General features: G+C 42.6%; 1 protein-coding gene across 1 annotated transcript in view; it reads right to left on the reverse strand.

The window, feature by feature from the left end:
- LOC117457527 (S-adenosyl-L-methionine-dependent tRNA 4-demethylwyosine synthase TYW1-like) overlaps window positions 1-16,632 on the reverse strand; it is a 49,776-nt gene that overhangs the window by 15,901 nt on the left and 17,243 nt on the right. Inside the window, exon 4 of the mRNA XM_071205272.1 lies at window positions 9,766-9,933. Coding sequence (XP_071061373.1) covers window positions 9,766-9,933 — 168 coding nt within the window. The remainder of the gene's footprint in view (window positions 1-9,765; window positions 9,934-16,632) is intronic.

Raw genomic sequence — 16,632 nt, forward strand, 5'->3', positions numbered from 1 at the left:
TATTTTTGAAAAACATAAATCCCTGGAGTGATTCAGAGCGGGTCCTGCTGCTGCTGCTTCTGGACTGGTGTTCATGTGTTGGTGGATAAAGCAGACTGCTCCGTGTTCGGTGTTGCTGTGCCGCTGTCACGTCTGTTCCCTGATCTCTGCGTCACCGACCGATTTGATATTAAAGTGACAGAAAAAAAACGTTATAGTAAAGCCGGGCCGGAAAATCAGAAAGCAACGTTACTACTCTATAACCGATTATCTTCCTTCACTGCATCGATACCGAATCGTCCACGTCCGCATCGCAATGCATCGTAGAACCGATTATTTTCAACACCCCTAATGTGAAGCATGCCTCGCACAGAAGAGCTCTCAGAAGACGTACCATTAAGAACTGCTGACTTGCATAAAGCTGGACAGGGTTCCAGAAGTATCTCTGAAAGCCTTGATGTTCATCAGTCCACGGTGAGACACATTGTCTATACATGGAGAAAGGTCAGCACTGTTGCTGCTCTCCTAGGAGTGGCCGTCCTGTAAAGATGACTGCAAGAGCACAGCGCAGAATGCTCAATGAGGTGAAGAAGAGTCCTAGAGCGTCAGCTAGAGACTTAAAGAAATCTCTGGCACATGCTAACATCTCTGCTGACGAATCTACGATACGTAAAACACTGAACAAGAATGGAGTTCATGGAGGACACCACGGAGGAAGCCACTGCTGTCCAGAGAAAACATTGCTGCACGTTTGAAGTTTGCAAAAGAGCACCTGGATGTTCCACAGCACGACTGGCAACATGTTCTGTGGACCGATGGAACCAGAGCTGAGTTGTTTGGAAGGAACACACAACGCTATGTGTGGAGGATCCAAAGGGCTCACATACTGTTTCTTGCAACTGTATGTGTTGACTTTACTTTAAAATAGCAGATCTCTGACTGGATATAGTTTATCGGCTTAGTGAATGTGTGACTCTGCAGAACCGCCCGGGCCCCGCCGCTCCTCCTCTGCTGCAGAGTCTGAAGTGGTGTGTGTGTGTGTGTGTGGGTGTGTGTGTGTGTGTGTGTGCAGAGAGTCTGCAGCGGTGTGTGTGTGTGTGTGTATGTGTGTGTGTGTGTGTGTGTGTGTGTGTGTGTGTGTGTGTGTGTGTGTGTGCAGAGAGTGTGTAGTGTGTGTGCAGAGAGTGTGTAGTGTGTGTGTGTGTGTGTGTGTGTGTGTGTGTGTGTGTGTGTGTGTGTGTGTGTGTGTGTGTGTGTGTGTGTGTGTGTGTGTGTGTGTGCAGAGAGTCTGCAGCGGTGTGTGTGTGTGTGTGTGTGTGTGCAGAGAGTCTGCAGCGGTGTGTGTGTGCAGGGAGTCTGCAGCGGTGTGGTGTGTGTGTGTGTGCAGAGAGTCTGCAGTGGTGTGTGTGTGTGTGTGTGTGTGTGGTGTGTGTGTGTGTGTGTGTGTGTGTGTGTGTGTGTGTTGTGCAGCGGTGTGTGTGTGCAGAGAGTCTGCAGCGGTGTGTGTGTGCAGAGAGTCTGCAGCGATGCCGCCAAACCACTCGACCCGTCTTGTTTCCTACACCATGCTAAATGTACGTCTGCATAGGGCTGAGTTATGATCAGTCATAATAACACAGACTTCGGCGATGGTTAAATAGTTTACAGTGAGATTTACTCCCATACTTTTGGCCATACTCGCGCAGCCCTACAAAGGAACTGAGATTTCAACAAAAATGCTTTTTAGCAAGTGTGTAGAGCTTTGTGGATTTAAAATAGCAATTTGAAGGTTGGATATTTGTAAACCTTTTTTTGGGTATATATTAATAATTTAAGATGTAAATTAATTCCAGTTTATTTGTAGTACTTTCTATTTGTGTTGTGTCATTTGGTGGCATCAATGTGTGTATTTGATATAGATAGTTGAGCATTTGCTTTAGGGCCTCATAGCCCCCCCCCCCCACACACACAGAGCCCCCCACATATCCAATCCCAACTTCACCCCTGCTTGTATTTCTCCCAAAGTACCATTTTCTTTCTTATTAATGTTCAAAAGCTCTTTATTTGTCTCGTACTGCCTGTGCTGCAGCACCTCTTTTTACCCTCTGTCTGAAACCAGAGACCAGCCTGCTCTGATTGGTTAGCTGGCTGGCTCTGTTATGATTGGTCAACCACGTACAAATTGAGGGGGCTGAGGGGGCTGCAGCACCCATCTGCGAGGCTCCACTAGCATGACATGGGACCTTTACGGGCATGTGCAGCCACATACTGTATGAAATAAAGAAAACATTGAAACACGCAGCTTGGAGAAAAAAAAGATATAATTGAAGGTACAGCGTGTGTTTGAAACAGAAGCTCTTCTGCTCTGGATATTCTAGGACACGCCTTTATGGATGCCAATAAGAAAAAGCCCTCAAAAGACGCAGTGAGTGCAAAACTCTGTTCATTCTTCTCACGTGCCTCAGACAGAGCTAATAGCTGACGGAAGAGAGATGCTGCTGCAGAGCAACAAGCACTCAAACTGCAATCTGCGTGACTGACGGCAGGAAGTGGGAATCTGTGAAGAGAGTGTGTGTGAGCGTGTATAATAAGAATACTGACAGTTGTAGGCGAGGAGGTGCAAATGATTGAAGGTGTCAGAAGCAGTTGCACACATGTCCTGTGGTTTATTTTTGAATGATGGAAAAAGAAAATGAGGGACAATCCAATCCACTTTATTTATATAGAGGGTTTGCCAAAGTGCTTCACAACGAACATAACATTATAATAAAATATAATATTACACGAATAGATTAAAAAAAAGCACACATAAGAATAAATACAAGGCACATAAAGGCTATGGACAGACAGTGAAAGCATCCAAATAGGTAAGACACAGCTCAGACTGACTGGTAAGGGAGGGGAAAAGAGGTGGGTTTTTAGGCGGACTTAAAAGCTTCAAGAGTGGGGCGACAATTTAACATGAGGGGGGGGGGCAGGTCGTTCCAGAGCCTGGGGGCTACCGATGAGAACGCTCGGTCTCCCTGGTCTTTTCTTTGTTTTGGGACTACAAGCAGCAGCTGCTCAGCCGACCTCAAAGCCCTTGAGGGGGTGTACACCTGTAAGAGGTCGGAGATGTACTCTGGGGCCAGCCCATTAAGAGATTTAAAAACAAACAATAACATCTTAAAATGGACTCTAAAATGGACAGGAAGCCAGAACTGGTGTGATGTGGTCAAACTTGCGGGTTCCTGTGAGCAGCCGCGCCGCAGCGTTTTGTACAAGCTGCAGGCGGGCCAGCGAAGTCTATTTAGGCCGGCATAACGTGCATTACAAAATCTAAACGAGTTGAAACAAAGGCATGAATTACACGCTCAAAGTTTAAAAAGGATAAAACCGGTTTATTTTGGGACAGGAGCCTCAAGTGATAACAACTGGATTTAACTAGAGTTTATTCTGTTTATCTAATTATCCCAAAAGAGGAAGATATAAATGGTTTCTGTATAATATTGATTGTGTCCTTTCTGGTGTGTGAGGATGAACATAATAAGTCAATAACTGGCTTTTTAAACATCTCTTTTGTCTTCTGGTGAGTGTGTGTGTCATCACAGAGAAGGTAATGATAGTGATGAGGATGTGGTTTGTGTATACATTTGCTCGCAAGTCATTTTGTCCATTTAACCAGAAGTGAATTTCTCGATGCATTTTAGAATAAGCACTTTACAGAATGCAGGTTGTATACTTATTTCTAACGAGCTAGCTGCATAGATGAATGCTGGCAGTTATTTCAGTGTATTCCTATTTCTCACAGAGTATGATTTTCCTTCTTATTAAGGTTCAAAAATATCTTTATTTTTCTCATACGTGCTGCATCTCCTCTTTTCACCCTCTGTCTGAAACCAGAAGCCCAGTCTGTTTCTAATTGGTTGGCTAGCTATAACAATCACACATTGAGTTCATTGTTGTGCAATGTTAAAATCACTTTTTTTAAATAGTCTGAATGAAAACGGCAGCTCTCCGGTGATCAGCTGTGTGTGACTCTCTTTGTTTACACACCTAATGGCCCATCAGCCACAGCTCTCCCCCCCCCCCCTGATCTCTCTTCTCCAGCAGTAAAGTTAACTGTAGGTTTGGGTTTGCATATTTATGTTTATCTCTTCCTCTCTTCCATCTGACAGCTGATCGCTGTCAGACCGGACCATGGCTGTAAAGGACTAGGGGTATCTAGTTCCCCCTCGACACATAGACTGAACCTTTTTTTGTCCATGTCTGATTGGCTTAGACCTTTCGCGACTGCAAACATTTTTAAACAAACAAACATTGACCATACCGTTCACCAGCCCCCACCCCCCTCTGAGTGACAAGCTTCCACTCCACTGGTTTCAACCAAGCACTAAATTGGATGTTTTCCAACCAAATACGGTTAAACTTACACTTCCCCCATATTTTTTGTAGGTAGATTCGAAGATACCTGAGTTGCTGACTGCCGCTAGCTGAAGCTTGGTTGCTAGGTTACTAGAGTGTTCTCCGATAAGGGGCCGGGGGAATGCAAAGTTAAGTGATTACTGAGTTCCATGTATTTCAATACAAATTGTTGGGGGGAACTGAAAGGCTATTACAGTACGGTTACTTGCAGGCCGGAATTTCCCCCAAACACATTTAGACACGATCGCAACACAGAAGTACCTTTCAAATCCCATCATCTTATTTTGTTGATCATATTTACGACTTTTTTAAGGCCTTAAATTCTGATTATCAAATGTTAAGACTTTTTAAGACCCTGCGGGAACCCTGAAATAACAACTAAGGTTGCATTATTTTGTTTATTTGTTTATTTATTTAAAGGACAGTGCACATTGCTGTAAATGAGCCCGTATTAGCCAGCAGGCTAATTTTCAACTGTTGTCCTTGGCAAGATGTTAACTGACCACAACAAGACTAGAGAAATAAAACATACAATATATAAATACAAACAATAAATAAATAGCAGTACAACAATAAATAAGAACAGCAGTACAACAATAGAGAGGAAACAAACAAAACATGCAAACAGATGAAATATCATCATACCTTGATTCAGTTAAAAGTGTTTTGATTTTTGATTGCTTAAAAGCCAGTTCTTATGATTGTGGTTTAAATGTATGATAGGAGGTGTTATTCCTGATCTGTATTGGTATTGTGTTCCAGAGTGTAGATGCCCTCACAGAGAAACAGTGTTTTCCAAAGGAACTGGACCTAAGAGGGACTACACAGTCCCTCTTAGGGCAAGACCTTTGGTTCTGCTTTTGAATTTTTCTGCTGTATAAAAGTGGCAGAGTGGTGGGAGTGCCTTGCCGTTTAGAATTTTAAAAATGAGACATGCATCAGTGTGTTTTAAAATATTTTCCCAGCTGAGCAGGTTATGTTTGTCCAGGATTTTGCAATGGTGGTATAGCTTAGGTTTCTGTCCAACACTTTGAGAGCTTGTTTGTGAAGTGAAGCCTGAGTCCAGCTGGTCATACAGTATGTTAGGTGGAGAAGGATCATGGCAGTCATATAGAGTTTTGCAACAGGTGTTGTCAAACAGTTCCTTATATATCTAAAATTTGCTAGATTGTATTTAGTTATTTGCATTACCTTTCTCACTTGTTTTTTGAAGGATAAAGTAGTGTCAAGGATAATGCCTAGATATTTAAAATGTTTAACTGTTTGAATGACCTCCCCAGACACATAGACCTTGGGTTCACAGTGTGATACAGTGTTGGTCTTGCTAAAAAACATACAGACTGTCTTCTTAACGTTTAGATATAGCTGTGAGTCACTAAGCCATTGATTTACATGAACCATTGCATCATTTAGTTTGGCCGCAGCCTGGGCCTTGGTTTTGCATGGACATAAATGACAGTGTCATCAGCGTACATTGCACCTCACATCCAGTGCACACTGGAGGGCAAGTCATTTATATAAAGGCTGAATAGAATTGGGCCCCAGGATAGATCCCTGGGTACACCCAGTTCAATTCCTCAGGGGTGGTGATGTCTCGGCCACTTACCCTTAGCACACTGAACTCTGTCTGACAGATAGGAGCGCAACCAGTCTATTGCACTGGCTGAGAATTAAAATAAGACATTTGTGAATGAGTACTTGATGATTGACTGTATCAAAAGCTTTCTTAAGATCTAAGAAGATTGCTCCAACAATGCCTCCTTTGTCCTTTTTGATTTAATATTTTCCACAAGGAAACCATTTGTGGTCTCAGTGGAATGATTGGCTCGGAAGCCGAATTGCATGGGGTGTAGTGTGAAAGGACTACTGTTAAGATGTCCAGTCAATTGCTCAGCTACACATTTCTCAGAGATCTTAAACATGACAGGTAAATACTAATGGGCCTATAGTTGTTAGCATCAGTTTGTGTCCCCGATGTGTGGACTGGCACAACAATGGCTAACTTCCAGTCTTTTGGGAATTTTCCCTCCCTAAAAGAGGTGTTAATTATTTTGGGTAATTGTCCCTGTGAGAGTGGTAGCATGTTTCCTTTAGAAACAGAGAATCCAATGACATGTGTGTTGGTATCACATCTGTACCTGATAACGTTTGGCTCCAGTTAATGTTTTTAATTTCCCTGTCGAATTCATCAATATCACTCTTGGGTATTCTAATTGGTAAGATGTTGTACTGGGTTTCCAAATGGAAGCGGGATTTAGTGAGCTTTCTGGCTATGAGAGTTATGGTTGTGGTCAGACAGGACCAGTGATAATATTGAAGATTTGTGTCACCCTTTCCGGTTTGTTGCTGAAATCAGGTCAATCTGGATTTGTGAGGATTGTGGTTATTCTAGTAGGCACCTTAATTATTGGTGAGATCAAATTGATTAGATACCTGTTCTAGTGCCTTATTACTTGCTTTGTCCGCCCAGTTAACATTGAAGTCACCCATTAATACTATTTCCTTGGCAAAACTGCATTCTCTAAGCATTATTTGTAATTTGTCAAAACAAATTGCTTGTGCAGATGCGTGGTCTGTACACGCCAATGAGAATGAAAGACATCTGTGGTGACAGGCTAACATTAAGACAGATATGCTCAAGCTCATTCTCAGCAGAGCATTGAAACTCATTACATGATATGTGGTCTTTGATATAAAACAGTAACCCCCCACCCCTGCCCACAGCTCTATCTTTCCTAAAAACATTGTAGCCATGAATATGTATGGCTGAGGATGGGGAGTTTTTATTCAACCAAGTCTCTGACAAACATAAATAGTCCAAGTTAGAGTCTGTTAAGAGATGTTTTATCTGATCACTGTTTGGTACAAGACTGCGGATATTCAAGTGACCCCCCCAGCAGACCACTGGGTTTTGCATGATGGTCCCACAGCTCTCTGGCATGTTCACTGTCTGAAAGAAGTTGTGTTTTCGCAATTTTTTAATTGCTGGATTTAATCCTGCGGCTTTCCGTCGAGCGGCGCCAACTCTTGTTGTGAGTGAGTTCTGGATTGGCCCACGCTTACCTGGATCGTCGCAGAGAGTGCTGACAGGAAGAATGGAGTTTGTTGGTTTGAGATCGACTGGTTGTGCGCTGCCCGGGGGGGGGGGGCTGGATAACGATCGCCCGTGGCGTTGAGATTCGGGAGTCATCCGTGTAATGGAGTTGTTGTTGCCGTGCGACCTCAGGGGCTAGCGAGGATGCACACCGTTTCAGCGACCACGGCTCTCCCTCCACACCAGTCAGATCAGGCCCGGCCCGTGATATCGGTTGAGTGGCGATTGCAGTCGATATACTCCCAGAGACATCCGAGGAACAGGTATGGAAAATAGGTGGGTAATCAGACATTATAAGTATAGCGTTTGTGACAGCAGTTGTATCTGTAAGATAGGCGAGTTACATGCTGTAACTGAGACAGTTGGTAGTTTAGCCGCAAGTTCAGTGTGGATCATTGGGCCAGTGCATTGATGAACGTCACCGGCGGCTAGCAGCAGACAGAAAGTAATGATGAGTCGTTTTGGTGAATTGTTTGTTTGGGCCCTGCATTCCCATGCCAGGGCGGACAAAGGTGGTAAACAAAATGAGGTGACCAAGTCCAAACTGCTTTTGTGATGTTTGACTACTAATCGAAGCTCAGCAGTCCCGTTCATGTGAGTGTTTGGCTCCCAGAAAAGGTGTTATGAGTGCGTAAAAGAGAGCCGCTGCCAACACACCACGTCTGCCCGCCATGACCGTGTCGAGTCACCAAGGTTGCCTACCGCAGAACTACGATGGAGTCAAAGTGACAGAGCACATTTCAACAGGAAGTCGTGATCGTGGTGATCTCTCTGGACAGACTCTGCGAAATCTGCCGTCCATTCACACCCGATAGTCCGCTTCTCTGGTGTGCACCAGTTTCAGTTTTCAGAAGGTTCGGTTTGCGTTCACACGGGCCAAGCTCAAACGGACTATAAACTTTAAACACAAGTCATGTGCACGGAAATGTTGTTCAACCATTGGTCAGACATTAAGGGGGGTAAAACGCAAATCCCGGGAATTTCTACCGGAGCCTCCGCCATGGAGCATCGGCAGGTTATTTTTCATGCTGTTGTTCATCTGGAGAGCATATCTACAGCAACGGCACATATGATTATATAATCAGACAAGGTGCGATACAAAACATTATAACACATATAATGAGACGTTCTGCAGTAAGGAGGGGGTTTTCACCGACGGCAGGTGGCTTTGGACTTTTATGTATAGTTTTTAGTTTGATAGTTGTTTCTCCTTTATACGACACTGTTCAACACTTCATTCTGCTTCACTCTTTCGCTAAAGATTTGGAAGATATCGCGTTCTTGTGTCACGTAAATACTACGCTTCCTATGTTTTGGTTGCAGACTGCGTTCACACCAGCAATGAACCGCTCCAGAGTTCACTAGCAAGCGGTCCGAGACCACCTATTTTAGCGGACCAGAGTCCGGTTGTTTAGCTCACTTCAGAGGTCTCGGACTGCGTTCACACCGACCCAAATGAACCGCCACCAAGTGGCTAAACGCACCAGGGTTCGATTCAACCGGAAGATACAAGACTCGTGTGAATGTGCCCTTAGAAAATATGCAAAAACAGCAGCAGCCACTCGGCTGCACCTAATACCGTACACATTCAGCCGATTGTTGAACCTCCATATGTACAGTCTACGTTATAAGTGAAGTGTATTTTTTAATCAATTATGCTGTGATTTCTGATTCAATTGAACACGTTTAGGGTCATTAGACCGCCAGCTCAAATACTCACCACCTCATAATTTAGCCACATTTTGCAAAGCTAAGAGTTCTAAACATGATATCACAAGTTATCTGCAACAAAGAAAAAAGCACACAATCTAGATCAGAGTATTATTATTGGTTTGTCTCTTTGTTATCAGTGATATCATTTACTGCAAGTGTATTACTTGTAGAATAAAGCCTCCTATATGTATACTAGGGCTGCAACCAATATTCATTGTCATTATTGAAGAAATTCTTATTATCTTTTCCTAATAATTTTATCTACAGAATATGATAACTTAGTGAAAAAGGCACATCACTATGTCTCAAAAATGTCCAATGAGTAACACTAATATTGCCCATATGTACTTGCTAGCATCGAGGTTTTTAGGAAACCAACACATATTCATATTTTAGCAGCTGGGACCAATACAGTGTTTGCAACTAAAAGATGTGCTGGATAAGAAAAGTCTTGCAATTGAATAAACTTGAAGTCAAGTCATATTTTATGGATTTGTTCCTTGTTATTTGAAATGATTCCAGTTGTAAGTAGGTGCAATAGCAACAATTGTAAGGACTCACTATGTTTCAGGTGTATGTAGTCACAGAGTTCCTACCTTGGTGTGTGCGATGAGCAAACAGTTGGAGTGCTCGTGTTCACAGGCGATCTCATACTGAGGCAACATGTCAGCCAGCTCCTGGACGAAGGTGACCACTTCCTGGTGCCAGGGAACGTTAGCCATGGTCAGAGTGCTGGCAGGGCTGTCCCCGCAGAACGTCACTCCCTGAACACACACACACACACACACACACACACACACACACACACCACACACACACACACACACACACACACACACACACACACAAATCAGGAACACAGCTCAAAAAACACTACATTATAATGTATTCCAATCCAACATCCAATACAAATAGCAAACCAAAAGGTGACTCAAGAAATCAACAAGCATACATTTTCCGTGAAGTAAAACACAAGGTAAAGAAAAGCAGTACCAACAGCAAGTCATGGAGAGTGGTGCAGGAAGGACTGCTTAAACCGGGAGTTAGTTTTACCACCTCCGATTCCTTTGTCGAAAAGATTTTAGTTAGATGCCTAAAAAGAAGATCTGTGATTAACCCAAGCTGCAGAGATTGCCACATTTTGTTCTACGACATAAAATACGTCAGTGAATGCCCCACTGGTAAATATTATATACATTTCTTTGCTTCATAAAAAGGTCTACTACAAGTCCGCTTTTAGCCTAGCGGTGGTTAGAGAATCCACCGTGACAACGTGAGTTTGTCATAAAATAAGTGTTAATATTTGGAGATCATCCTGTTGAACAAGGCTCATACGTATCATAGAAGTGCCTTTGTCACGGATCTTATTTTCTGCAACATTCTGGAATCCAATAGAAACGTCCTGCACAGCAACAACTGCTGCTAATCCAGCGAGAGTTGAGAGCTGAATGATATGTTTGCATTGAGTGGGTGTGAAGAAACGGAGTAGGAAGCGCCCGTAAACATCAATCAGAACTGCACGCTGGGCGCCGAGTGCTTGTGATCAATAGGGGCGAGTTTGTGCTGCTGTTCCAGGTGATGAGGAGGAAGAAGAACAACAGCTCCCCGTGGCAGAGACTGATGAGTTGGGATGAGTGCAGAAAGGGTGCGAGGCAGCGATGAAGGGAATGTGTCTCTGAGGCCCATTGTGCACTGAAGGACTCTGCATCAGGTCCAATACCAGAACCAGAAATCACATCGGTCCATCCAGGAGTATTGGCACACACTAATCAGTCAAGTTGTGGTGTACAATACGTTTGTGATGTTATCTGTCGTGCCACATTATCATATAATCATTTATAATCATATATTGTGTCTTGTACTTTTTATTCTGTTAAATGGTATTGTTGTCTTAAATGTGTGGCACAAGGTGGATTTTCAAATGAATTAGGACTGGAGGGTTATATGGTTTAATGTTGGGAATATTTAGATTAGAATGTCTAAGATAATGTATGGGTAGGATTAGTAGACTGCTTTCTTTCTTCTATATGGCTGTTAGCTGTGTTCGTGGTGCAGAACCTCTTTATCCTCTGAGTAACAAAGTTACTCTGTTCCTACAATTTGAGATGGATTTCATTTGTATTTTGACTTTATTTATTACTTTATTAAATAAAACAAAATAAAAACTTGTTTATGAATCATTTATCATTTTCTCTTGAGGGAATTAAAACTCTGCAACATGTTCCTTTCAGACATTTATGATAATTAGTTATGTTTGTGAATTACTGAGTTTCTTCTTTGACCATCAAAATCTAATCAGTTCATCTTTCTCAAAGTGGACTTCGTGCCAATATGTAAGACATTCCGTAAAGACGTTCCTTAATATCGTTAAGACTTAAGAATTTCACTGGAGAGTTGATATGCTTGTTTGTTCATATATAAAGCTATTACAATATGTACTAAGCTTATTTACAGTCTGTTCCGTGGAGCTGCAGAAAGCTGCCCTACTTAATAATAATCTTAATACTATGGTGTGCTTGTAGACAGGAAGCATGCAGTTCACTTCTAACTGCAGTGCTACAAATACACCACTACCATATTTGTGTTTGCGATTCTTACTCACACTGCGCTATCACATCGTGTTGGTGCCAACATGCTGAGTTTAAAAACAGTCAAAGTTGTTTACTCATCTTGATATTTGTCACTAAGGCTTAATCAGAAGACACATAATGCACACTAACATGTGTCAGTGTGCAGCAGCTATTACATTGCTTGAGTCTCTGAAGTGTGCGCCAGGAACACTTTCTGATCTTCACCCAGGAAAGAGTCAAACTGAAGTCAAGTATTCAGGCATTACACCTTTTCCAGGTCAAAGGGGTAATCTCCAAAAACAGCAGCAAATAACAACCTCTGTACTATAGAAGCCCATAGTGTATCAAATATGTACACTACTCCTAATATACTGCATATTAATACCTATTATGTATTTATAAGGTTTGTATGTTATATACTTTAGCTTTTTATTTCTGCCATTTACATACTTATATTATACCTATATAATTATGTGTGCTTTATTGCTTTTCTTGCACTTTCTGCTTAGATGTTAACTGCATTAAGTTAAGGGAGAGAGAGTAAGGCCCCGTCCACACGGAGACGATATCAGTTGTATCGCTAAAGTTCTTTATCGTATCGACGGTTCGTCCACACGAGGCCGAAACGGAGCCGTGGTTTTCGCAGCCTGAAACCGATGAACGTTGAAACCGGCTCCCTAAGTGGGTCGGTCTGGGGACGACACGCTTGCGGCTCCGTGTGTAAGCCCTATACGATCATTTCCTGAATCTATGACGCCATAGCCCCGCCTCTCCCCAACTCTCCTGCTCACACCCGCGTCATTGCTGATGCGTTTCGCCAACGACAACAACAATGGCGGATCACAGGGTTGCGTTGGTGCTCCAGACGCTACTGACCATGATACAGATGTTTAGTGCAAAATCTACAGCTCCTCCACCACAACCATCAGCAACAAGTTGCACATGGAGAACTACATGAACTACCTTGCTTGTTTGCGCTATGGGGAAGATAGCTGGATGAGCGTGAGCTCGTTCTGCCTCAGTGCCAGTGATAGCGACACAGCCATTCTCATGAACAGGATAACTCCGCATTGAGGGAATTTCATCACATTTTGAGAAAACTCAAAGATGAACTGATAATATTTTAGGCGCCAAAAGCCAAGGTACCTGTAACTTCAAAAAGCATTGATTCTGTTAATGATGAACTGATGCCATTTTGGAAAGAGATGGATGGAAACTGCAACTGACTGGTTTGCAGATGTGTATAATAATTGTATTTAGTTTTAATATGGGAGCATGCTGCCAGGCAAATGAGATTCCAACAATCTATTCATGGTTTTCAACGGTTTTATTTAGTTTTTCACACCACATGCTGCCAACCTCTGACAGCAAGGAACCAGTACAACAGCACTGGCTTCCTATTTTACTTTCAGTTTCAAAAACGTTTGAGTATTTATTAACAAGCCACCAAAGAAAGGGCCACCTCTCAAGTAATGTATTCAGTCATTCAGTTTTACAGCTCTGAAATGTTTTCAATATTTTGGCAGATATTGCCGAAGTTGTCTAGTTTCTAACTGTTGCATCAAGAGTGCTTGAGGCAACAACATTATTACTTCCAGTTTTGTGTGCACATTTTCAACAGAGTAAGTTGGGTCATAACTATTTTCGGTGGTGTGCTCTTATTTCTGCCCCATCAGCACCATGAAGCAACACAGAGGAAAAGAACATGGACAGGGAGAATACATAAATACGTTTCTCCTGCTGCTATAAAGGAAAACTGTCACCTGGCATGAACACATTTTTCAACGTAATATTGAGTAATTTTGTAATTACATAACATCATTATCCTTGGTCTCCGTCCCTCAGAGATAATCAGATGCAGATATCAATGATGTGCATTGAGAGCGTCTAATGTGGCGGTTTAGATTTGTGGTCCACTGTCTCCACGGCAAATGTGAACTAATTTCTTATCCTCTGGAAGCCTTTGGGGATTCAAAAGCAAGCCTTCCCAGATCTCCTCTGATAACAGTCCATACAAATCTCAAAATGGCCATTGGTCACCAGAATTGCTGGAAGACTGAAGTGCAGTCTGGCGCCCAATATGATGATGATGATGATGATGATGATGATGATGATGATGATGATGATGATGATATGTATAATTTGGGCTGTTCTGCAACTGCTACTCTTTGTTAAGGCGTCTTTCAGTACGACTATTGACACTGACATGCTCCTTTCTGCTGCTGGGTGAGACTGTGTTTGCACTGTGATTCTGTGTAAATGAGCTGGCTGCTGAAAAGAGACCATTCAGCTCAGCACACATGGCCTGGGACAAATGAAGGTTAGAGAAAGTAATAATTACAGTTGCTGGGAGGAGTTGGATCCCAGTGGAGACTGGTCAGAGGTGGACCTCTGTTACTATGTAGTGCAGGAATTAGATCTAGATTATAGATGAGAAGATGTGGGGGGGTATTCCCATGTGGGGGCTCCATGTGGGAAGAGGTGCTTCATGAATGCTAACTTTGTCTGTGGGAAGCCTTTCAACCCGGTCTCTTTGCCTTCATAGCTGGGCGTTTGGGATGAAGGACGAATGTAATGAACACACAAGGGGAACGATGACGTGTGGATTAGTGTGTGTATCATGTGTGGGTGGGGGGTTCACCTGTTCGAACCAATTAACTTGCACCCCTGCAGTGGAATTTAAAGCAGAATAAAACCGAATATCAACTTCAGTTCAAAGCTCCTTATACTAAGAAATATATATAGGAGTACATTTGCAGGTACATAAGAGGATCTAATGCACACAGCTCATTTAGACAGATTCTCATAATTGATCAAATGTTTGGATAAACTAATCAATAGTCAAAGCATGATAGGAGCGCTCATATAATATAATATGCCAATCACGGCAGACAGAGAAGCAAACAGTGGGCATCATTTACAGATAGAAAGCCCTACACTCTGCCGATAGGAGAGGACGCTGGCGTGGTTTGTTCGCCGCTTCTCCACCGCTATCCTACTTTCAGTTCGTGTTTGAACATATTTGATCTGATCTTTCTTTATACAATCGGTTATTTATATATAACATCCTGTCAATATTGTCTCCCAACTGAATCGCTACTTTGTTCAAGTAGTTTTCCGTTACCTATTTGCTTTTTCCTGCGTACCGGTGTTCCGGATCAACTGGTTTCCCGATCAACTGGGGCACAGATGTCGCTTCTTCTGTCGTTTACATACATCTTTTGGTATATTTGGCTCGGTAGGAAGACTTTGATGCACATTCAGTACCAGTGTGTGAGGTTGTGCTTATGATGGCGATATCCGGACGCGAACAGCGAGGACTACAAAAAGAAAAACGAGCTGACATGATGTCTGTTCAAAACATTGTAAGCTCCAATAAATCATTTAAACCAGCTATCGTTGCCCAGACTTATTACTGAATATCGTTCCTAATGTGATACCAAGTCCATCTGAGACCTGTGTACACCTTCAGACAGCCTCCAAGTGAAGCACACGGTGTTTACTCACAGTTTGAAAGCAGCGTGGAGAAGTGTTCACCTGTGTTAAGCTGTGACCCCGCTCAGGGTAAACTGTGATGCCTATGCTGTTAAGTATTTTATTTGGTGAGTCTGTCGCAAGACAGAAAGACAGCCAGTATTGCTAGAATATAAACCTTTTTTTACATTGCATTCTATTTCTAGCGCAACAGCTTGGTCCAGGTTTACATCCTATCAGCTACTGCATTAGCAGACATAGCAAAAGGAAATGCTGGGCCTATTTAGAAAGTTAGCGTTTTAAAAATGTCTATATTGTGAGGCTAAATATTATATTGTACAGCATAATGGTTGCATGGCAAATATCACGAAACACATGGCCCTGATTTGCATATTGGAACTTAATGTGTGCACTAGAACACATTTATATGTAAAATTAACACTTATCACAACATAATATGGGCTCGCAGGCCGATAAACTAGGATATCTGATCTCGGTAGGTCTTATGATGCTTAATACAGACCTCAGTCAGTATACAATTTCTACGCAAATGCCTACTATAATATAGTGTTGCACGGTGTACCGATACTTGAAAGGTACCGCGATACCCTGCCGTTAAAAATGGTATGATTCCTCCGTTTCATTAGTATCGGTACTTTAAGAATGACGGGGGAAAGTACTCCGGTGAGAAAGCGCCGTTTTAATAAGAGCCGTGTGTTCAGCGCTCTACTTCCACTCCCTGCACTGCAGCCGTGCCTGCAGTCCCTCCCCTCTCAAGAACGCTCTAAGTGCCTCCCCTCTCTCGTGCACGCGCTAGCTGCCAGGGCATGTGAGAAAACGAGAAGCATGGCTGCAAGTGGGAGTGCAACTGCCACTGCGCCTCGGCTTGTTGACAAAAAAGACGCCAGAAGCAACATTTTGATGTATTTTAGCTATATCTCTGACAGTGAGGTATCTCTGACGATACCAATGTTGGTATCGTGACAACACTACTATAATATGTATATTATGGCTTAAAGTGTACATACATTCGCTCACATTATAAATGATGGTCGGGTTGCATTTTTCTGGAACTTGTTAACAATGTTAATGTAACAAAATAAAATGTGGTGATCTATTGCGACGTGTTGATTCGTGGCGCACTCATAACGCGCAGGACTTTAGTGATTCTTACTGTTGGGACTCGGGTTTGAGTCCAGCATGAACTTTTTTGTTATTTTCATGTCGATGCACACTGAATATTATGTTTGAATAGAGGATTCATGACCAAGCAGCATTCATGACCAAGCAGCATTTTAAAGTCTAAATATCCCTGCACACGCAGCAATGACATTTCTGCTGCAATCTTTGCAAAACGAGTTAACAGTCACATCTTATCTGGATGAGTGCTGCAGAATACCGTTTTTATAAGGGATACAT

Source organism: Pseudochaenichthys georgianus, chromosome 13 (assembly GCF_902827115.2).
Source record: "Pseudochaenichthys georgianus chromosome 13, fPseGeo1.2, whole genome shotgun sequence".
Classification (NCBI taxonomy): Eukaryota; Metazoa; Chordata; class Actinopteri; order Perciformes; family Channichthyidae; genus Pseudochaenichthys; species Pseudochaenichthys georgianus.